General features: G+C 39.0%; 1 protein-coding gene and 1 pseudogene across 7 annotated transcripts in view; both read left to right on the top strand.

The window, feature by feature from the left end:
* DLEC1 (DLEC1 cilia and flagella associated protein) overlaps positions 1-24,761 on the top strand; it is a 94,587-nt gene that overhangs the window by 18,646 nt on the left and 51,180 nt on the right. For all 7 annotated transcript variants that reach the window (XM_053600856.1, XM_053600853.1, XM_053600855.1 and 4 more), the window contains one exon: positions 24,144-24,231. In XM_053600856.1, coding sequence (XP_053456831.1) covers positions 24,144-24,231 — 88 coding nt within the window. The remainder of the gene's footprint in view (positions 1-24,143; positions 24,232-24,761) is intronic.
* On the top strand, positions 503-1,951 carry LOC128592753 (60S ribosomal protein L37a-like; annotated as a pseudogene).

Below are 24,761 nucleotides of genomic sequence, written 5' to 3' on the forward strand. Positions count from 1 at the left end.
GAGCTGCTCAAGGACGTATGGAAGATCCTTGTTTGTAGGACTTGAAGATGGCTGGTATGGAAGACTGCTCATAGCCTTGTGATCCCAGGTACACAGACTGCCAGGGAATAGTCTTTCCTCCACTCTTCCTGGTTGTCTGCTGATCATCCCTTTGGTCTTGCAGAGTTGTCACTTTTTGGGAAAGTCATCCTGACCTTCTCTGACTGGGTTAAACCCTATGACAGGCTCATTTTATACCACTTACTGCTCTTCTATGATATAATTTTATATTTATCTTCCCCACTAGGATGTAAACCCTACAAGGGACATAATTATTTCTAAGTTTGTATTTTCAATTTATTACAAGTTTCTGACATATAGTAGGCCCTCACTAAATATTTGCTGATTGAATTACATGAATACTTGGATATGGGTCTGCCCCCCTCATCTCTATCTATTCTTAGAAAGGTCAAGAAGAACTAGTGAAAGATGCTTTCTGAGCTTGGGCCTGGTTTGTGATGACATGGCTAAATGTATCAAGAAGGTGGGGAACCTCAGTAAATATGGAACCTGCTATGGTGCCTCCCTCTAGAAAATGGTAAAGAAAATTGAAATCAGCTAGCACACCATGTGATGGGGTCCTGTCCCAGGGGCATGGTCCACTAAGGCCTGTGGAACTGGCGGCGATTGGCTGAAGAAATATAAAGTTAGAAACAATGGCAAAGAAAGAGATATGAGACACAGAATAGAATTAAAGGTGGGAACTCAGGGGTCCATTGCCCATTTGTGGGATTCTGGCAATGGTACCGAGTATTTGCTCCACTCTGCTTTTATTGGAGTCTATTTGCCCAGAAGATAAGATGAGGGAGGGAACAAAGAGGCCAGCAGTTTCTGAGTGAGCGTATCAGCTCCTATTGTTATTTTTTAAGGGTTTGAGTAGCCTTAAGAAATCTGAAATCTGAGCCTTATATTGGGAGAGCCTCCTACTTGAGATCAAACACACAGATTTCTAAGGAGGTGTTAAACTCCACTAGTTCCTTGTGGAGTAAAACACTACTGGTATTAATCTCCTCTGAGGAATCAGTGGGAGGGAGAAATTTTCCTCCCATCACCACCACAGAGGATCTTTCTTTTTCCTTTTTATTAAGTCATATACACATAGATCACGAATACATTTATGCATATGTGGGGTACAATGAATTTTTTATACAATTTGTAGTGCTTACATCAAACTAATTAATATAGCTTTTGCCTCATTTACTTGATTATTGTGTTAAGACACGTATGTTCTATACTTGATAGATTTGACTTGTACCCTTGCAATATGCTCCGCAGGTGTGGTCTCACTTTGCATTTGCCTCATCACAGAGTAAGATCCTCTATGGCAACCATAAGAAGATAAGCTCTTCTGCTGATGTTTCATGGCTTGAGCTATTCCCTTGATCTCTGCCCCAGGCAAAGGCAAATCTCCATAATGGGTATCTGCTTTGCCTATTTACTAGGCAGGAATGTATATACCCAGTTAATGTATCTTTCTAGGTCTTTGTCATAGTCTCTTCTATGGCCATTTTTCCTCAGAGTGCTCACAGACCCAGCAGGGCTGTTTGTAAGCTGTATCCCCAATAGGCCAGAGTTTCAGAAAAGGCAGGAAGCTTATGAGCAATGGCTAGCTAAAATGTAAACTAGATGACTTTTCTTTCTTCCAACTCATCCAGCTTACTTTTTAATTTTCCTCTTTTTCTGGGTTTGCTTTCCTTTGCCAAAAATGAGATCTTCAGTCCCCATTCTCCCAGCACCAAGTACACTTGCTCCTTCTGTGGAAAAAGCAAGATGAAGAAATTAGCTGTGGGAATCTGGCATTGTGGTTCCTGCATGAAAATAGTAGCTGGTGGTCCCTAGACCTATTAACGCCACTTACGCTGTTACAGTAAAGTCTGCCATCAGAAGACTGAAGGAATTGAAAGACCAATAGGAGCTCTACTTTTTCAGATAATATAAGCCACTAATAAATGGGTTCATTTAGGTAAGAAAAAAATGCTAGCAAAAGATGCATTATTTTACACACAGACACATATATAAATACATAAATAATATGACTTTCCAAGGGATTTCGATAAGTTAGTGAATGATAGCTCAAAATGGGTTAGTAAGGTATTTATTCCTTTAGAAGGTTGATAAACATGAAAAATGCTTAAATATATGAGAAAGTGTATGTAAAATGATGTTAAAGTGCAACATAATGATTATGACTATGTAAAATCTGGGCACGTGTCTAGGAGAAGAATTAAACATAATTAGTGCATTTCAGGGAAGGGACTTAAGGGCATTTTTTTTTTCATAAACTTATATTAATACTAATGAAACTTTCAAAATTTAAAAATATATGTGAATGAGAGGCTTGACACCCATAGCACTGTGATTATGGTGTCAGCCACATACACCAAGGCTGGCAGGTTTGAACTTGCCCGGGCCAGCTAAACAACAATGACAACTGCAACAAAAGATAGCCCTGTATTGTGGCAGGCTCCTGTAGTCCAAGCCACTTGAGAGGCTGAGGCAAGAGAATCACTTAAGCCCAAGAGTATGAGGTTGCTGTGAGCTATGACGCTATGATACTCTACCAAGGGTAACATAGTGAGGCTTTGTCTCAAAAAAAAAAAAAATTAAAAATATATATGAATGAGAATTAGATATTTAACTGTTGTAGAAATTTACAAGTAACAAATGGGGGAAGGCTGGAATGAACTCTGTGGTACTAGATTATAGGTGGATATATAAATATGGATTCATGGTTTAAAAATATTTGTATACATACAGATGGATAGATATAGGAATCCATATAGATATAGGAATAAATATAGATGTACATGAATGTGTACGTTGCTACACATCCATATATTTCCTAACTGTGTTGGCTAAGAGGGATAGAAATAGCAACACCCCAGTAAGAGTTGGCACACCTAGTGTCCAGATCTTGGTTTCTAAATACCATTTTCCTATAAAAGGAATCAGGTATCCTTGGAGAACTAATTTATTCCAGAGCTGAAAGAGGGAAAATAAAACATGAATTTAGAGGATCTTGTAGTGCCAAAAAGTAGGGAAGTGCTAAAAGAGAAAGAGAGATAGATGCAATGGAGTTAGGGAACATATCAAAAGGACCCAGAGCTCCCAATGGCCAAAGCTGGAACTCAAGCAACAAAATAAATAATGATTATATTAGATTATGGTCCAAGAATAAAATAAATATCCATGAGTCCATGGTGTAAGTGATTATATGAATGAATGAATGAATGAATAAATATATAAATGGGGAGAAGGAACAACTCTTCATTACAGAAGAATTCAGAATTATAATGTGGAAAGAACAATAAAAATAAAAAAATCACCACACTAATAAACCGTGGGTAAACATTAAATACCACACTAATAATTAGTGGGTAAACATTTAAGTAGAAGCAGATAATTTCATAGATTTTTCCTCATCAAACATTTTTTTTTTTTTGAGACAGAGTCTCACTGTGCCACCCTCTGAAGAGTGCTGCGGCATCTAAGCTCACAGCAACCTCAAATTCTTGGCCTTAAGTGATTTCTCTTGCCTCAGCCTACCAAGTAACTGGGACTACAGGTGCTCACCACAAGGCCCAGCTATTTTGTTGTTGTTGTTGCAGTTGTCATTGTTGTTTAGCAGGCCTGGGCCAGGTTCGAACCAGCCTGCCTCGGTGTATGTGGTTGATGTCCTAACCACTGAGTTATGGGCGCTGAGCCTTCATCAAACATTTAATGATTACAAAAATAAAAGCAGTAACTGTACAGTGAAGAATCCTGGAACACACCACTTTAACCAAGAGATTAAAGTTAATGTCATCATTAATAAGACACATTGGTATGACATACCCCCTATATGACATGCTGAGAAGAACAGCTCTTCTCAGAATACCTTTGTGGCATTTTTCCTAAGAGTGTATAACTTTAGTCTAATCATGAGGAAACATCACAAAGATCCAAACTGAAGGGCCATCTAGAAGGACTTGTTACGAAATGATGGACCAGTACTCTTTAAAAAGTCTCGAGGGGGCAGTGCCTGTAGCTCAATCAGAAAGGATGCTGGCCACATACACCTAGGCTGATGGGTTTGAACCCCACCTGGGCTTGCTAAGCAACAATGACAACTGCAACTGAAAAAAAAAAAATAGTCCGGAGTTGTGGTGGGTGCCTGTCGTCCCAGCTACTTGGTAGGCTAAGGCAAGAGAATCGCTTAAGCCCAAGAGTTTGAGGTGGCTGTGAGCTGTGATGTCACTGCACTCTACCAAGAGCAACAAAGTGAGACTCTGTCTCAAAAATAAATAAATAAATAAAAAGTCTCATGGTAATGGACAAGGAAAGACTGAAGAGCTGTTGCAGAGAGGAGACTGAGAAGCTATGATAACCTGATGCAATTTCAGATTCTGGGTTGGTCCTGGACCAGAAAAGGAATGTTTGAGACAACTGGGAAAACCCAAGTAAATTCTATGGTTTATTAATATATTGTAACAAGTTTAATTTTTCTAAGTTTTGATATTGTTCTTTTGTAATATAAGATGTTAGCGTAAGGGTAAGCTGAATGAGACTGCTCTGGATTATTTTTGCAACTCTTGTAAAAGTATTATTACCTCAAAACACAATATAAAAATACACGGACATTAGGACACTTAAAGTTAGTGCAATCTACCAAAAAATGAAAATTCTGGAACTGAAATTAAGTACTCAGCAGAAAAGCTTAACAGCAAATTAGACACAGATGAAAAAAAATACTGTGACCTGTGCCCCACAGCTGGTGACTCCTGCCTGGTCATTGTGAGCCACCTCCCTGCTGGCTCCTGCGACCTGCACACAGCAGTACCTCAGACTAGAGGTACCACCCCTGACAGTGGCAGTGCCACCCCAACAGTGGTGGTGGCTCCAAGGTCCCTCCCACTGAGGTCAAATTGAGTTGCCAGGGGACCCCTGCTGCCTAGATGCTGAAGACCTTTTGAACTCTGCCACCTGATTAGTGTTTGTGTTGACCAGGACAATTGGTCTGGAACTCTTGACCTGGTCTGATCACCTGGGACCCACCAAGGTTGTACCCTGGTTGTGTTGTTTTGGAAGTATGGGATATCCCTTTCCAATTGTTGCCTGTGGAGGGGTGGGGTATCTTATATATCTCTACAGCTGAGATTTCAGCCCAAAGCTACTGATTCACTAGGATTACACAGACTGAATACTGGTCAACACTATCTAGCCCCATCACACCACGCAGGTCCCCAGAGTTTCAGGCTGTAGTTCTGAATGGGACCTTTGTAAAGCTCTAAGGGAAAAGCCATAATCACCAGTCCCAGGTCTTTGGTAAAGGGCTGGTTAATTACAACTTCAGGAGCCCTCAATTCATTTTCACCTTGCCAGCTTCTCTAGCCAAAGGGTGAAAAATAATCATGGAGCACAATCAGCATAAAAACTCTGGCAACATGAATAATCAGAGTAGATCAACTCCCCCAAGGAATGACAAAGGAAACACAACAGAAGATCCCATTCATAAACAAATGACTGAAATGACAGAAGTAGAATTCAGAATTTGGATTGCAAATAAGATTCAAGGAGCATTTCAAAAGTTGTCTCAAGAATTCAACGAATTCAAGACAAAATCACCAAAGATTTTGACATGTTAAGGCAAGAACTTTCAACCATCAAAGATCTCAGAAACACGGTCAAATCCCTCCGTAACAGAATGGAGCAGACAGAAGAAAGGATCTCTGAGATTGAAGACAAAGCTTTTGAATGCTCCCAAATGCTCAAGAGGAAGAGAAGTGGAGAGCAAAAATGGATCATTCCCTGAGAGAATTGGAGGACCATGCCAAACAAGCAAATATTCGCCTCACAGGAGTCTCTGAAGGAGAAGAGGATGGTCCGAAAGGCACAGATACACTACTCCAAGAGATAATTGAGTGTCTCCCCAAGCATGACAAGAGACACTGAAATTCAGATAGCAGACAGTTTCAGAACCCCAGCATGAGTCACCCCAAAAAAGACTCTTCTAGACACATTGTAATTAACTTCACCAAAATTAATATGAAGGAGAAAATCATGCAAGCAGCCAGATGTAAGAAAATCATAACCTACAAGGGGAAGAACATTAGAATGACTGCAGAACTTCCTGATGAAACTTTTCAACTTTTCATCCACCTTTAATCTCCTAAATCAAAACAAGTTTCAGCCCAGGATCCTGTATCCAGCTAAATTGAGCCTCATTTATGACAGAGAAGTTAAATACTTTAATGACATACACACGTTGAAGAAATTTGCAATAACCAAACCAGCTCTTCAGGATATCCTCAGACCCATCCTCCATAATGACCAGCACAATGCTCTACCACCAAAGTAAACTCACTCTGAAATTTTTGACTAAAACCCAACTTCCACAGTGGTGAAATGATTCAAAATGTCCACTGGACTTTGGAAAAACTTGACACCCAAAATACTATCAGGTTCATCAGTACTCTCAATTAATGTGAACGGCTTACACTGTCCTCTTAAGAGGCACAAGTTGGCTGACTGGATACAAAAACTCAGGCCAGATATCTGCTGCACACAAGAATCTCATTTTACCTTAAAGGATAAATATAGACCCTGGGTGAAAGATGGGCATCTGTCATCCAGGCAAATGGAAATCAGAAAAAGCAGGGGTGGCAATTTTATTTGCAGATACACTAGGCTTTAAACCAACAAAAGTAAAGAAAGACAAGGATGGTCACTTCATATTAGTTAAGGGAAACACTCAACATGATAAGATGTCAATTATTAACATTTATGTGCCCAACCAGAATGCTCCTCAATTTATAAGGGAGATCCTAACAGACATGAGCAATTTAATATCTTCTAGCACCATAGTAGTTGGAGATTTTAACACCCCTTTGGCAGTGTTGGATAGATCCTCCAATAAGAAACTAAGTGAAGAAATTTTGGACTTAAACTTCACCATACAACAATTGGATATAATAGACATCTACAGAACATTTCATTCTAAACAAAACTGAATACATGTTCTTCTCATCAGCCCATGGAACATCCTCCAATATTGATCACATCTTAAGTTACAAGTCTAACCTCAGTAAATTTAAAAGTATAGAAATTATTCCTTTAATTTTCTTGGATCATCACGTAATAAAAGTTGAACTCACCAATAACAGGTATCTGCATACTTGTACAAAGACGTGGAAACTAAATAACATTATGCTGAATGATAGTTGGGTCATAGATGAGATTAAGAAGGAAATTGCCAAATTTTTGGAACAAAACAATAATGAAGACACGAATTTTCAGAACCTGTGGGATACTGCAAAGGCAGTCCTAGGAGGGAAATTTATAGCATTGCAAGCCTTCTTCAAGAGAATGGAAAGAGGAAGTCAGTAACTTAACAGGACATATTAAACAACTAGAAAAGGAAGAAAATTCCAACCCCAAACCCAGCAGAAGAAAAGAAATAACTAAAACTAGAGCAGGATAAAATGAAATCAAAAACAAAAGAATTATTCAAAAAAATCAATGAATCAAAAAGTTTTTTTAAAAAATCCAACAAAATTGATAAATCAACCTAACCAAAAATAGAAAATTAAAGTCCATACTATCATCAATCAGAAATGACAAAGGCGAAATAACAGACACCTCAGAAATGAAAAAAAAAAAACCTTAATGAATACTAAAAAAACTTTATTCTCAGAAATATGAAAATATGAAAGAAATTGACCAATACGTGGAAGCATGCTAACTTCTGAGGCTTAATCAGAAAGAATTGGAAATGCTGAACAGACCTATATCAAGTACTGAAATAGAATGAACTATACAAAATTTCCCCCCAAAAAGAGTTCAGGACCTGATGGCTTCACATCAGAATTCTACTAAACCTTTAAAGAGGAACTAGTACCTAGTACTTAACTTTTTCCAGAACATCGAAAAGGAAGGAATACTTCCCAACACATTCTATGAAGCAAATATCACCCTGATTCCTAAACCAGGAAAAGACCCAACAAGAAAAGAAAACTATAGACCAATATCTTTAATGAACATAGATGCAAAAATATTCAGTAAGATCCTAGCAAACAGAATCCAGCAAACAGAATCAAATGAAATATACACCATGACCAAATGGGTTTTGTCCCGGGGTCTCAAGGTTGGTTCAATATACGTAAATCTATAACTATAATACAACACATAAACAAACTAAAAAACAAAGACCACATGATTCTCTCAAAAGATGCAGAAAAAGCTTTTGACAATATCCAGCATCCCTTCATGATCAGAACACTTAAGAAAATTGGTATAGAAGGGACATTTCTTAAACTGATAGAGGCCATCTACAGTAAACCCACAGCCAATATCATATTGAATGGAGTTAAAGTGGAATCATTTCCACTCAGATCAGGAACCAGGCAAGGTTGCCCATTGTCTCCACTGCCACAGGTGCTGAGCCAGTCTCCACTGCTTTTTAACATTGTAATGGAAACAATGGAATGGAAGTTTTAGCCATCTCAATCAGGCAAGAGAAGACGATCAAGGGTATACAAATAGGGTCAGAGGAGACCAAACTTTCACTCTTCACATATATTATTTTATACCTGGAAAACCCCAGAGACACAACCACAAAACTTTTAGAAGTGATCAAGGAATACAGTAGCATCTCAGAATACAAAATCAATAGTCACAAATCAATAGCTTTTATATATACAATAATAGTCAAGCTGGAAAAACAGTCAAGGACTCTATTCCCTTTACAGTTATGCCAAAGAATATGAAATATTTGAGAATTTACCTAACAAAGGACGTGAAAGATCTCTACAAAGAGAATTATGAAACTCTGAGAAAAGAAGTAGCTAAAGATCTTAACAAATGGAAAAACATACCATGTTCATGGCCAGAAAGAATCAACATTGTTAAAATGTCCATATTACCCAAAGCAATTTACAAATTTATTGCAATTCCTATCAAAGCACCACCATCATACTTTAAAGATCTGGAAAAAATAGTACTTCATTTTTATGAAACCATAAAAAGCCTCAAAAAGCCAAGACATTACTCAGGAATAAAAAGAAATCAGGAGGAATCATGCTACCAGACTTCAAACTATACTATAAATCTATAGTAATCAAAACAGCATGGTATTGGCACAAAAATAGAGAGGTAGATGTATGGAACAGAATTGAGAACCAAGAGATGAACCCAGATACTCATCATCATTTGATGTTTGATAAGCCCATCAAAAATATAAATTGGGGGAAAGATTCCCTTTTTAACAAATGGTGCTGGGAGAATTGGCTGGTGACTTGTAGAAGATTGAAACTGGACCCACACCTTTCACCATTAACAAAAATTGACTCTCACTGGTTAAAAGATTTAAACTTAAGACATGAAACTATAAAGATTCTTGAAGAGAGTGCAGGAGAAACACTTGAAGAAATTGGCCTGGGAGAATACTTTATGAGGAGGACCCCCCAGGCAATTGAAGCAAAACCAAAAATACATTACTGGGATCTGATCAAACTAAAAAGCACAGCCAAGAACACAATAAGTAAGTAAAGCAAGCAGAAAGCCCTCAGAATGGGAGAGTATATTTGCAGGTTATGCTTCTGACAAAGGTTTGATAACCAGAATCTATAGAGAACTCAAACTTATTAATGAGAAAAGAACAAGTAATCCCATTTCTTTGTGGGCAAGGAACTTGAACAGAAGCTTCTCTGAAGAAGATAGGTGCGTGGCCTACAGACACATGAAAAAATGCTCATCATTTTAATGATCAGAGAAATGCAAATCAAAAACCACTTTGAGATATCATCTAACTCCCATAAGAGTGGCTCACATAAAAAATCCCACAACTACAGGTATTGGCATGGTTGCAGAGAGAAGGGAACACTTCTACACTGCTGGTGGGAATGCAATCTAATATGACCCTTTTGGAAAGAAGTTTGGAGAACACTCAAGGAACTAAAAGTAGATGTACTGTTCGATCCTATAATTCCTCTACTAGGTATATAGCCAGATGATCAAAAATTATTTTACCACAAAGACATTTGCACCAGAATGTTTATTGCAGCCCAGTTCATAATAGCCAAGACATGGAAACAGCTCAAGTGCCCATCGAGCCATGAATGGATTAACAAATTGTGGTATATCTACACCATGGAATATTATGTAGCCTTAAAAAAGATAGAGACTTTACCTCTTTTATGTTTACATGGATGGAGCTGGAACATATCCTACTTAGTAAAGTATCTCAAGAATGGAAGAAAAAATATCCAATGTACTCAGTACTATTATGAAACCAATTTACAATCACTCACACTTTCATATGAAGAATACATCACAACTATGGCCCAAGATGAAGGAGGGAGAAGGGGAGGTGGGGAGGGGAGGTGACACCATGGCACTCTACTGAGGGTGACATAATGAGACTCTCAAAAAAAAAATAAATTTCAATCCATAATTCTAAACCTAATAAAAATATTCCTCAAAAATGAGAATGAAATGAAAACATTTTCTGACAGACAAAAACTGAGATATTTTATCACCAGAAGACCTGTACCAAAGAAGAACTGATGTCGTATGGAAGCAGAAATGCAAGAAGGAATGAAAATTAATAAGAGTAAATTTGTAGAGAAACAGTAATTAACTATGTAACTATATAAAATAGCCATAATAATAATACGATATTTACAATATAGTAAAATTAAAGACATAAGAATTGAACCCCCAAAGTTCAATTTGGGTTAGTTGAACTGAAGTGTTTTAAGATCCTTTGATTATCTTAAAAGTGTACAAATGCACCTGTGGCTCAAAGGAGTAGGGTGCTGGCGCCATATGCTGGAGGTGGTGGGTTCAAACCCAGCCCCAGCCAAAAACTGCAAAAAAAAAAAAAGTGTACAAATGCTAATTTATACAACAACGTTAATAATTTAAGGATCCATATTCATGGATTTTACATTTATGCATTCATTCATTCATCCATGCATTCACAAATCACAGTTGAAAATTTTCAGAAAAGTTAGTCCAGGCATGGCTCATGCCTATAATCCTAGCCCAGCACTCTGGAAGGCTGAGGCAGGCAGATCTCCTGAGCTCATGGGTTCGAGACCAGCCTGAGCTAGAGGGAGACCCCCATTTCTAAAAATAGCTAGGTGTTGTGAGAACCTGTAGTCCCAGCTATTGGGGAGGCTGAGGCAAGAGAATCGCTTTAGCCCAAGAGTTTGAGGTTGCTGTGAGCTATGGCGCTACCGCACTCTACTGGGGGTGACAAAGTGAGACTCTGTCTCAAAAAAAAAATTTTTTTTTCAAAAAAGAAAAATTCCACAAAGTTCTAAAAGGTGGAACTTACATTTGCCACACAGAAAGTACTACATTAAATCTATGCAAATGAAGTGATATCTGGGCAGTGTGTTTGATATTATAAGTAACCTAGAGATGAGTTAAAGCATACCAGAGAATATACATAGATTATATGCAAATACTATGGCTTTTTTTTTTTTTTTTGAGACAGAGTCTGTCTCAAAATCAGTAAGGATGTAGAATAATTGACAATAAAATCAACAAACTAGGGTGGTGCTCATAGCTCAGTGGGTAGGGTGCCAGCCACATACATTGAGGCTGGCGGGTTCAGACCCAGCCCAGGCCAGCTAAAACAACAATGACAACTGCAACAACAACAAAATAACCAGGCATTATGGTGGATGCCTGTGGTCCCAGCTTCTTGGAAGGCTGAGGCAGGAGAATCGGTAAGCCCAAAAGTTTGAGGTTTCTGTGAGCTGTGATGCCACAGCACTCTACCCAGGGTAACAGCTTGAGACTCTGTCTCAAAAAAAAAAAAAATCAACAAACTACATGTAATTGAGTTACAAATAAAACACTGCACTCAGCAAATGCAATATATATTTTCTTTTCAAAGTGCACATGGAACACTTACCAAATTTGTCTGTGTACTGGGTCAGAAAAAATTACCAAAAATTTCAAAGGATTAAAAGCGTACAGAGTTTGAATCCAGTGGCAAACTGAGTTCAGCCTTTTGTAAAGATGATAAACATCTCAGCCAAGGTGGTTTGACCTAGCACTGTAAAGTTAAACTTGCAAAGCAGGGAGTATAATACACATTACATAGCCAGGCATTGTGGTGGGCGCTTGTAGTCCCAGAATTGCTTAAGCCCAAGAATTTGAGGTTGCTGTGAGCTGTGATGCCATGGCACTCTACCAAGGGGGACATAGTGAGACTCTCAAAAATAAAATAAATACATTTAAAAAAGTAAAAAAAAAAAACTACACATTACCCAATAAGGAAGAGAACTTATATGGTTATCTTTTAATAGATGGGGATAAAATTTAATATTCATGAGTTTTTAAAAATTTTAGCAAATTAGAAACAGAATATACCTTTAATAATTTAATGAAAAGCATCTAGAAAAACAAAACTGTCATCATTCATAGATGATGTGATTGTGTATCTAAAGAATCCAATGAATATCAAAATAACTTAATTGGAGTTAAGAGAATTTAGTAAAAGTCTTTTGATATAAAGTCAATATATAGAAATCAATTTTATTCCTATGTACTAGTGGAAATTATTATAAAATGAATTTAAAATATAATACTATTTACAGTACATAAAAAATCAAATTTAGGAACAGATTTAAATAAATATGTGCAAGACTTTGATGGAAAACAATAAATATAATTCAAAGAAATTAAAGGTGACCCAAATAGATGGGTAAATATACCCAGTTTGTGATGGAGCCAAGTCATATTAGCTTGTAAGAGCTGACCATGCAGGGCAGAGCGTGTGGCTCAAGGAGTAAGGCATTGGCCACATATACTGGGGGTGGTGGGTTCAAGCCCAGCCCAGGCCAAAACTGCAAAAAAAAAGAGCTGACCACGTACACCTGTTCCCAACTCCAAGTTCAGTGATAGCACACTGTGGAAATCAGCAAGCCCTACCAAATCAGGGCTTTCCTCTACCCCCAAATGTCAGTTTTTAAATACTGACCAGCATACTACTGAATACACTATATTCATAAATTGGAAAACTCATCAACAGATGTTATCAAAGAATAATAATTATCAGCATGCTCATTTGAGGAACAATAGTCAATAGATTGTTGTCAGTGAACAAAGGCAAGAGTAGGATTTATAAATGAGGGAGAGAGAGGAAAAGGTAGTCTGGAAACAGTGAATCTCATTTGCATAGTTTTTTGGTAGCAAAAAGGCCAATTGGGCAGTCTGTCCTAAAGCAGGCTGAAAAGGGGTATCAAAACAACATTAGGGTCTTAAAAATAATTTTCTAGGAACTGTGGAACTGTATTGGCAGATTGTGTCTTCAGTGTCCTCTGTTAGTGTCTCTATTTTAGTTAGGCCAGATCTGCCCATTTCCCTCATTAAAATTTCTTAACTGCCCCCATATAGGCCAAAAGTTCCTGGAGGAGAAGATTTAACTATAAAGGCTTTAATCTCTTGTGCAGAATCATTATTGGATATCAGTTTGGTATTGGCTGTATAGCAACATTTAAACACTTGAATATCAAATGGGAGGAAGGCACAGTAAATGAGAGAAATTATAAATATTATAAGAACATTTGGAACCTATTTTATATCTAATTTTTTGATTAATGTAGGTCTAATCAAGAGAATACATCTTAAGGATCGCTTTGGTCAATTTCAGTTAAGTTTTTTCCCTCGATTAATTATTTCATCTTTTAAAAAATATATATCTTTGGTTTTATTCAGGGTCTCAAGGCTGGTTCAATATATGTAAATCTATAAATGTAATCCAGCATATAAACAAATTAAAAAACAAAGACCATATGATTCTCTCAATCGATGCAGAAAAAGCTTTTGATAATATCCAGCATCCCTTCATGATCAGAACACTTAAGAAAATTGGTATAGAAGGGACATTTCTTAAACTGATAGAGGCCATCTACAGTAAACCCACAGCCAATATCATATTGAATGGAGTTAAATTGGAATCATTTCCACTCAGATCAGGAACCAGACAAGGCTGCCCATTGTCTCCATTGCTTTTTAACATTGTAATGGAAGTTTTAGCCACCGCAATTAGGGAAGAAAAGGCAATCAAGGGTATCCATATAGGGTCAGAAGAGATCAAACTTTCGCTCTTCACAGATGATATGATTGTATATCTGGAAAACACTAGGGACTCTACTACAAAACTCTTAGAAGTGATCAAGGAATACAGCAACGTCTCAGGTTACAAAATCAACATTCATAAATCGGTAGCCTTTATATATACCAACAATAGTCAAGTTGAAAAAACAGTTAAGGACTATCCCATTCACAGCAGTGCCAAAGAAGATGAAATATTTAGGAATTTATCTAACAAAGGACGTGAAAGATCTCTATAAAGAGAACTATGAAACTCTAAGAAAAGAAATAGCTGAAAATGTTAACAAATGGGAAAACATACCATGCTCATGGCTGGGAAGAATCAACATTGTTAAAATGTCCATACTACCCAAAGCAATATATAATTTCAATGCAATCGCTATTAAAGCTCCACTGTCATACTTTAAAGATCTTGAAAAAACAATACTTTGTTTTATATGGAATCAGAAAAACCTCGAATAGCCAAGACATTACTCAGAAATAAAAGCAAAGCAGGAGGAATTACGTTACGGGACCTCAGACTATACTACAAATCGATAGTGATCAAAACAGCATGGTATTGGCACAAAAACAGAGAAGTAGATGTCTGGAACAGAATAGAGAACCAAGAGATGAATCCAGCTACTTACCATTATTTAATCTTTGACAAGCTAATTAAAAACATTCAGTGGGGAAAAGATTCCCTATTTAACAAATGGTGCTGGGTGAACTGGCTGGCAACCTGCAGAACACTGAAACTGGACCCACACCTTTCACCGTTAACTAAGATAGACTCTCACTGGATTAAAGATTTAAACTTAAGACATGAAACTAAAAATACTACAGGAGAGTGCAGGGAAACCCCTTGAAGAAATCAGTCTGGGCGAGTATTTTATGAGAAGGACGCCCCGGGAAATTGAAGCAGCTTCAAAAATACACTACTGGGACTTGATCAAACTAAAAAGCTTCTGCACAGACAAGAACACAGTAAGTAAAGCAAGCAAACAGCCCTCAGAATGGGAGAAGATATTTGTAGGTTATGTCTCCGACAAAGGTTTAATAACCAGAATCCACAGAGATTTCAAACACATTAGCAAGAAAAGAACAAGGGATCCCATTGCAGGCTGGGCAAGGGATTTGAAGAGAAACTTCTCTGAAGAAGACAGGCACGTGGCCTTCAGACATATGAAAAAATGCTCATCATCTTTAATCATCAGAGAAATGCAAATCAAAATTACTTTGAGATATCATCTAACTCCAGTGAGACTAGCCTGTATCACAAAATCCCAAGACCAGAGATGTTGGCGCGGATGTGGAGAAAAGGGAACACTTTTGCACTGCTGGTGGGAATGCAAATTAATACATTCCTTTTGGAAAGAGATATGGAGAACACTTAGAGATCTAAAAATAGATCTGCCATTCAATCCTGTAATCCCTCTACTGGGCATATACCCAGAAGACCAAAAATCACATCATACAAAGATATTTGTACCAGAATGTTTATTGCAGCCCTATTCATAATTGCTAAGTCATGGAAAAAGCCCAAGTGCCCATTGATCCACGAATGGATTAATAAAGTGTGGTATATGTACACCATGGAATATTATGCAGCCTTAAAGAAAGATGGAGACTTCACCTCTTTCATGCTTATATGGATGGAGCTGGAACATACTCTTCTTAGTAAAGTATCTCAAGAATGGAAGAAAAAGTACCCAATGTACTCAGCCCTACTATGAAACTAATTTAAGGTTTTCACATGAAAGCTATAACCCAGTTACAACCTAAGAATAGGGGGAAAGGGGAAAGAGAGGGGAGGGGGGGAGGGGGTTAGAGGGAAGGGGATTGGTGGGATTACACCAGTGGTGCATCTTACAAGGGTATATGTGAAACTTGGTAAATGTGGAATGTTAAGTGTCTTAGCAAAGTAACTGAGAGAATGCCAGGAAGGCTATGTTAACTAGTGTGACAAAAGTGTGTCAAACGGTCTGTGAAGCTAGTGAACGATGCCCCATGATCATATCAATGTACACAGCTATGATTTAATAAAAAAAATATATATATATTTGGAAATTGTAAAATGTATTAGCTATTGTGTAGACTTCATTTTGTTCATCAATATTCCAGGGAACATCTGCTATTTAGAATAATTCTAGATAAGGAAATATGTTGATTTCACCTAAAATGAGTTATTTCATTTAATAGCAATGTTCATTTTGCTTCTGAAATTATACCATATTTATCCAGCGGGAGCCTTCCAAATTGTCTCCTATTTTGTTTGTTTGTTTGTTAGTTTGAGACATAGTCTCACTATGTCACCCTCGGTAGAGTGCCATAGCATCACAGCTCACAGCAACCTCAAACTCCTAGGCTTAAGCGATTCTCTTGCCTCAGCCTCCTAAGTAGCTGCGACTACAGGTGCCCGCCACAATGCCTGGCTATTTTTTTGTTGCAGTTGTCATTGTTATTTAGCAGGTCTGGGCTGGGTTTGAACCCGCCAGCCCTGTTGTATGTGACTGGCACCCTAGCCTCTGAGCTACAGGTGCTGAGCTGTCTTCTGTGTTTTTCTTTTTTTTTATATCATCTAGCATTTTTTTGAGCACTTTCCTACATGTTGGCATTACAAGATGTTCCAGGTTCGTCTTATGCTTTCTTTGTTCCTGTTGTGCAATCACTTTCCAAGAAGGCTTGGTCCTCTTTAATGGGAATGATATTTAGAAACCAAAGTCTAAGCACTAGGTCTGTTCATTGCTACTGGGGTATATTATGGCTTCCAGGACCTTTCAATGGAGAAAGCTGAGGAAAAATGGCAATGTTATAGGTTCAATAATGTACAGGCATATGTATGTGTACACACGTACATGGGTATGTACAAACACCTGTACCTACATGTTTAAAATCATAAATCCACATGAATACCTCTAATTACAACCTAGTTCCATAGTGCCTACCGCCTCTTCTATACTTGTAGCTCACTTCTCTCATAATCACTTCAAGAATCTTAGAATAAAATGCTACTTCTGGAAGTCTCTGCCTATGGTGACTTTTTTGTGAGCCTCAGTGTCAAATCTCCAAGGCAACTCTGGATGTCTAATTATAGGATTCTAAGTATTTATACATTGAGAGGCATATATCCCAGATGTTCTGGAACTTAAGAACAGTATTTGAACCTAAAAGTATTTGATTGAAAAAAAGAAACAAAAAATTACTTGAAATGGTCCTTTCCTGTGTGGTTTTAAGGACAATTTTCATTGTTGTCTCTTTTTAAAATTAAAAAATTTTTCCAACCAGGACAAGAACAAGACCCTATCTCTAGTAAAAATAGAAAAATTAGCTGGGCATTGTGGTGATACCCATAGTCCCAGCTACTCGGAGGTCTAAGGCAGGAGGATCACTTGAACCCAGGAGTCTGAGGTTGCTGTGAGCCATGATACCATAGCACTCTACACAGGGTAATAGGGTAAAACTACATAGGGCAAAACTCTGTCTCAAAAAAATTATTTTATGTTGTACTGATATATAATAATTGTACCTCTTTATGGAGTACATGTAATATTTTGATACAACATGTAGTGATTGAATCAGGGTAAATTTAGGATACCCTATACATAAAACATCACCTCAAATATTTTAGCATTTCTTTGTGTTGGGAGCATTTCAAATTTTCTCTTCTATTTAGAAATACATGGTAAATTAGTATTAGCTATAGTCACCCTACTTTGCTATCAAACACTAGAACTTACTACTTCTGTCTAACTGTATGTATGTTTGTACCCATTAACCAGCCTCTCTTCATCCTCTTCCCATTTCCTGGCCTCTGGTAACTATCATTCAACCTGAGTGTCTATCAGTGTCTATCAGCATGAATAGGGGAAATGTGGTGTATATTAATATAGACACACGATGGAGTACTATTTATCTATAAAAAGAATGAAACCTTGCCTTTTGCAGCAACATGGACGAAACCAGAGGTCATTCATTATGTTAAGTGAAATAAGCCAGACACAGAAAGACAACTATTGTATGTTTCATATGCAGGAGCTAAAAAAAGTGGCTCTCATGAAGGTGTTTCTTTTATGATACCCAGTGTTCCAATTACTTATAACCATGAAACAAATTGCCCCAGATTTAGTAGTGTCAAAAAGCCATTTCCTTGCTGATCAGATAAAATGCAATGAGGGCAGTTTATCTCTGCTCTGTGATGTCTGGGGCCTCAGCCAGATGACTCAGGGTAGAACTATCTGAAATCTCATTCACTCACAGGTCTGGTGGTTTATGCTAGTTTTCTGCTCAGACCTCAGTTCCTCTCCCTGGGAATCTCTCTGTAAGGCTTCTTCACATAAGCTAGTTTTGGCCTTCTCAGGGTATGGTGGCTAGTTTCTCCAAAGCAAACCTCCCCCAGAGAGAAAGGCTGAATGAAATTACACACACACACACACACACCCCTTTATTCATTAGGTGTGGCAAGGTTCTAGAAGAGCATGTTAGACCAGAAATATTGCTATGGCCATTTTTGGAAAATGGGTGTGCCAAAGCCTATTATACTATTGAATTACATCTTGTGATGTTGCTTAGAAATGCACCTTACATCTGTTAGAGATATAAATATGTATATAACATTTATGCAGTTAAACTATAGAGTTTAAGGTTAAAAGCAGTTTCAAAATTTCAAAGTCTTTAAAAATTTATATCCCAGTAAGAAAGCTCCCAGGGAGCATGCTAATAGAAGTGAGTAACTGGTTCGGCACCAGTAGCACAGTGGTTATGGCACCAGCCACATACACAGAAGTTGGCGGGTTCAAACCCAGCCCAGGCCAGCTAAACAACAATGACAACTGCAACAAAAAATAGCCGGGTGTTATGGCGGAATCCTGTGGTTCCAGCTACTTGGGAGACTGAGGCAAGAGAATACTTAAGCCCAAGAGCTTGAGGTTGCTGTGAGCTGTGACACCATGGCACTCTACTCAGGGTGACATAGCGAGACTCTTGTCTCAAAATAAATAAATAAAAGAAGTGAGTAAACCAAGAAAGAAGGCAGGGAATGGGGAAAGCGAGCATCTAACATGGAAGAGAAGGAAATCCCCAGGTTAATAATTGTTAAGGGATTTTGCAGTTAGTATTGCTGCAAAGCAAATTACCCCAAAGCTTAGCAACTGGAAACAACCGTTTTATTATGCTTACAGATTTTTTGGGTGGGAAATTCAGACAGAGTACAATGGGAATGGCTTGTTCCAACATTTGAGGCCATAGCTGGAAAGAGTCAGTGCCTAGAAGTGACATGAAAGTTGGGAGCTGAATTATCTGAGGCATTTTCACTTACATGGCATTGGATGTTGGTTGTAGATAGACAATTAAGGCTTTCTACCAGAGTACCCACATAGCTTCTCACAGTATGGTGGCCTTAGAGTAATCAGACTTTTTACATGACAAAAAAGTGAGTATTTAAGCTTCTCAGGGAGTATCCTAGCAAGAGAGATGAAAGTTGCATAACTTTTTACAGTCTGATATTGGAAGTTACACAGCACTACTTCCTCTGGGTGGTGTAGGTTATGAGCAAGTCACTAAGATTGGCTCAGATTCAAGAGGAAAATACATAGACCTTATCTCTTAATGGAAGGAGTGTCAAAGAATTTATAGATGTGTCTTAAAACTGCTGCAGGGGGCAGCACCCGTAACTCAGTGGGTAGGGTGCCAGCCACATATACCAGGCTAGTGGGTTTGAACTCGACCTGGGCTAGCTAAACAACAATGACAACTACAATAAAAAGATAGCCAGGCGTTGTGGCGGGTGCCTGTAATCCCAGCTACTTAGGAGGCTGAGGCAAGAGAATTGCTTAAGCCCAAGAGTTTGAGGTTGCCGTGAGCTGTGATGCTGTAGCACTCTACTGAGAGTGACATAATGAGACTCTGTCTCACAAACAAAAAAACCAGCTGCAGGGGTTATCCTGTATGATAACATAGCAGTAGGTGTGGTGGGCAACTAGCCAGATCAGAAGAGCTCACGTGGCTCTAGGGGAGGTTTATTTATGAATGTGACATTGATAAGAATCCCTGATACATCTGAATGTATTGAGAATAGATTTGTAGAGTAGTGGAAAGGGATTGAATTATTAATACATAGCAAACAAAATACTCTGTAATTAGTTGATTATTAACTCCAGGAAAACCAAAAATTGTACAGGGGAGGGAAAGATATTGTAGTCTACCTCACGCTTAGCTGTGACTAGCAATTACTTAGTAACTCTGACATGAACATGAATTACTAATCTGACCAGTGGTGTGACATAGCCATATTGGGAAGATGGGAAAGGAAGGTGTGTCGTATGGCAAGTCAGATGCAAGAGCAGGGAGAGAACATCCATGTCATCATCTATAACTCTCCAAGAGATTGCTCTGCTTTTACTGTCTAGTTCTCTGCCTCTTTAAATGATAGGGTTAGCTCGAGAGCCTTGTCTTCGAGCTCTGAGACTCTTTTTTTTGCCATGGTTTAATCTGTTGTTGCAACTTTCCTCTATGTTTTGAAACTTCCCAAATGCCTCCTTCAATTCTTTAAACTCTGGTATATATGCTTTCTAATTTTGTCCAGATCCCCGGTGACTTTGTTTTTAATTTCATTAATTTCTTATGACAGTTTTTGGACTTCCTTTTGCTGGTTTTCCACTTTCTCTTCCATTCCTTTCATCATGCTTGCCATACATAATCTGAATTCCATTTCTGTCATTTCCACAATTTCTTTATGGTTGGAATTTTCTGTGGTAGCTCCACTGTGATCCCCTGCGGGAAATGATCTGTTCTGGTTCTTCATGTTGCCAGAGGTTTTTTGCTGGTTTCTTCTCATGTATGGTTTCCTCTTCTTTTTTCCTTCTCCTACTTTCTTCTCTTTTCCCTCCTTCCTTTAGTATTTTAACCCTAGGCTATGGGGTTAAAATGACCCAGCAGCAGGATGGTGTGGGTGGGCCTTTTCCCTGGGAAGGCTCTTGGTAATAGGCTGTTTCTGTGTAGCTGCTAAAATCACCTCTGATGCCTGAACAAGAGAATCATCATATATGCATTTGAGAGCTGTGTGATTCTGGTTTCTGGCTTCTGGAGTGTTCTGCCATCCTCTGCATAGAACTTCTAATAACTGCAGGTCACAGGAGGACAGAGGCTGTGGCAGAGCCAACCAGACCTCCTAGAGCAATGCAGAAGGAACCGTAAACAGAGACAGAGCCAGGTGGTATGGGGTGTGAAAGAGAAAGCCCCTGCCAGATGGTCTATATGATCCATCCATAACCGATACCTAAAACTAAAAAACATGAGGCATGCTATTTGGAGATATGGACACAAATACCAAAATAGTTAGATAAAGGTGGAAAATGTGTTTGCCTTTGGGGAGTGGGCAGTGGCAGGGTGGGGGCCAGGGGAAGAGTGCAGGATTTTTATTTTCAAAACCTATGGAGCTCTCTGAATCTTTAAGCTATGTGGCTATCTAACTTTCATGAAAATAACTTAAAAAAAAAAAAAGCTTTCCACAAAAAGAAACACTAGATTATTTACAGATGTATTCAACCTAATCCATATTTTATACTGTTGCAGACACTAGAAAAAGAGGGAATGTGCCCTCATTATTAAGAAAGCCAGTCTTGCTTAAGAGCATAGGTGCAAAAATATGAGGTAAAAAATAGTAAACCAAATCAAACAGAAAGAAAAAACCAAACACACACACATTATACACATAGGAGCAAATTATGTATAACCCAGGAATTCAAGGAATGTCTTCACAGTAGGCCTTGAGTTGGCAGTTGGCCTCCTTGAACCTATCATTTTTTTCCTCCAAGGCTTCCAATGCTGTTAAGGAAAGCCAGCCCATACCACCATCTTTATAATTGTCACTGCCTCAAATCTTGCAGTCACCACAGCTACCACGCGTTCCACTGCCTTACCTTCCATCTGCTGCTCATTTCAAGTTACCACTAGGAAAAGCCCTAGTAATCCTGACAACACCACACCAGGGTCCTCACGGCCCACTTCTCACCAGCTAGAGTTCTGACAGCCCCCAAGCTGGTGAGCAAGCCAGTTCCAGGGTCGCATCCCAAGGGTCTGCTGTTTTAGGGCCTTTCTGATGCCAACTGTCATAGCCTAGTTTTCCTGTAAAGCAGACCCTGAGGGGATGAGACTGGCGCTAGCATTTATGATCCCAGCGGGGAGGGGGGAAGGGGGAATGAAAGAGGGAAAGCCAATGTGAGGACATATTAAGTGCAAATGATTATTTCATCTTGTGGGACATCTAAGAAGTCATACAGACGGCTGGCTCCTGCCTTTCATTGGTTGGAGGTTCACCTTGTGTGGCTGGAGCAAAGCTCTCTTGAGGCTGTCTCAGCTGACATGATGAGCAGCTGCTGCTGGGAGCATCTTGATCTGTAATGACAACAGTGGCTGCAAGAAGCTCTAGGACCAAAGGCACAGCACATACTCTTATTAGCACTGCATTTGTACAGAAGTGAGGGTACAGAACTGACTTTAGTATCCTCTCCATATGGAAAATAACTTAATCCCCATCTCACTCTGCACCCCAAATAAAATATTTTCCAGCAAAGATCACAAGGCAAAAAAAAGCAACACTTTTAGAAGAAAGTACATGAAGGATGGAAAGATTTCTTGAAATTGAAGCACCAACCATAAACGACTTGTAAATTGTCTATTAAAGTTTGGATATTATCTCAAAAGACAATACAAATTTACAAACATAGAGATGTTTGTAACATATACTTTATAAAGAATTAGTATGCAGAATATATGGGGGAACTCCTACAAGTAAACAGGAGAAAGATAAACTACACAATGACAAATGTTAATATAAATAAACAGCTCATAGAAGAGGAAAATCGAATGGCAAATAAATGTATGAAAAGGTGTTCAGCATCATTAATAATGGAAAAATGAACATTAAAACAATAATATGGGTCTTGTTGACAGATGGATTGATGCAATATGTTATGGTGGCCAAAAGTGGACTTAAATCCTGATTTAGGAATACAAACCTATGAATAAAAGCTTGAAGACATACATAAGATTTTTACACGATGGCAGGCTGGCAGAGGACTTCAACTTTATTGCAATGTTTTATTTCTTGAGTGATGGAAATATGGCTTTTGTCATGTTCTCATGTATGTATTTTTTCTACCCTGTTTCCCCCCAAATAAGACAATTTTAAAATAAGTCTTATTTTAAGGTGTGCTCCCAAAGATGCGCTAGGTCTTATTTTCAGGGGACGTCTTATCGTTCCTGTAAGTAGGTCTTATTTTTGGAGGATGTCTTATTTTCGGGAAAACGGGGTAGTATAAATTTTCACAAAATATTAGCAAAAGATATATACATGTATTGAGCTCCTCTCTGTGCTGAGCACCGTGCTGGTCCCGGCCATCCCATTAGGTGTCTTCCAGACTGGGGGAGGGGGGAAGGGGACCCGGTGGGATTGAGTCCCAGGTGTGACCCTGGTGTCCAGGTGCTTGTAATACCCCTAGACCCGGCCAATGGATGAAAGGGCTCAGAGGGTTGTGTGAGGAAGAAGACAGTTGATAAGAGGCAACATGGACAAAACTTAGAAGTCAGACATCCTGGGCTCAAATCTCAGTACTCTGGCTCACCAGCTAAAGTGCCTCTTTGAATTTCGGTTTCTTTTGCTGTGAAATAGAGACAGTTCCTACCGTTTTTGTGGTTATGAGGTTGAGGAAGCACAGAGCAGGTGCGAAGTATAAAGTAGTGGTTATTTAACAGCAGGACAGAGAATAGGTCAGATCTATTCCTGCCTTCATTTTTTACCTTGTATTTTATTTTTTACTAAGGAAACTTTCTGACACAGGCAAAAGTAGATAGAAAGGCATAATGAGTCCCAAGTGCCCACCAGTTATCAGCACATGGCCAAGCTTATTTCATTTATACTCCTACCCTCTTACCATATTACTTAAAGTAAATCCCAGACATCATGTTCTGTCCTCAAATGTCTCTGTCTAAAAGAGATCACCTTTGCCTCGGAGCAGATGGTGATTGCACTGCAGAACACCACCTCGACCAGCCGCTACCTGCGGGTCCTCCCACCTTCTACTCCACACTTCGCTCTGGGATTGGGTAAGTTCAGTATAGTAGTTGCCTAGACTACCACATAATTATTTGCTGGGCTTTCTGCTAATCGCCGACCTACCCGACACTCAGCTGACACTCAACCCAGCAGTCCCTGAGACCCCTTGCACTCAGCTGTCAGTGAGGTCTTAGTGTACTGCCAGCTCATTTGTCCTGCTCACTAGGCACATCTCCCCAGTCCTTGAGTTACCACTCCCCTTGGTCAGGCCCTCCTCACTCCTCACTTACACCCCTACAGCAGCCTCCCAGCCAGCCTTCCTGCTGCAGTCAGTTTCATGTCACCCCTGCTCAGAAAATCTCAAAGGTTCTCTGCTACCCTTGAATAAGTTCTAAGTCATAGGGCCTACCTAACTATTCCAGACCAACCATTTCCCCCCGAGACCCTGGCATTTTACCTGGAGTCTCTGCCTTCTCATCCTGCTCCCCCTGTGTACACTGGTGGTTCTGCCATTAGCATGGCCTTGGCCCAGAAGGTATTTACTCATAGAGCCAGCCCCAGCTGTGGTTGGCATCTGCAG

Source organism: Nycticebus coucang, chromosome 8 (assembly GCF_027406575.1).
Source record: "Nycticebus coucang isolate mNycCou1 chromosome 8, mNycCou1.pri, whole genome shotgun sequence".
Classification (NCBI taxonomy): Eukaryota; Metazoa; Chordata; class Mammalia; order Primates; family Lorisidae; genus Nycticebus; species Nycticebus coucang.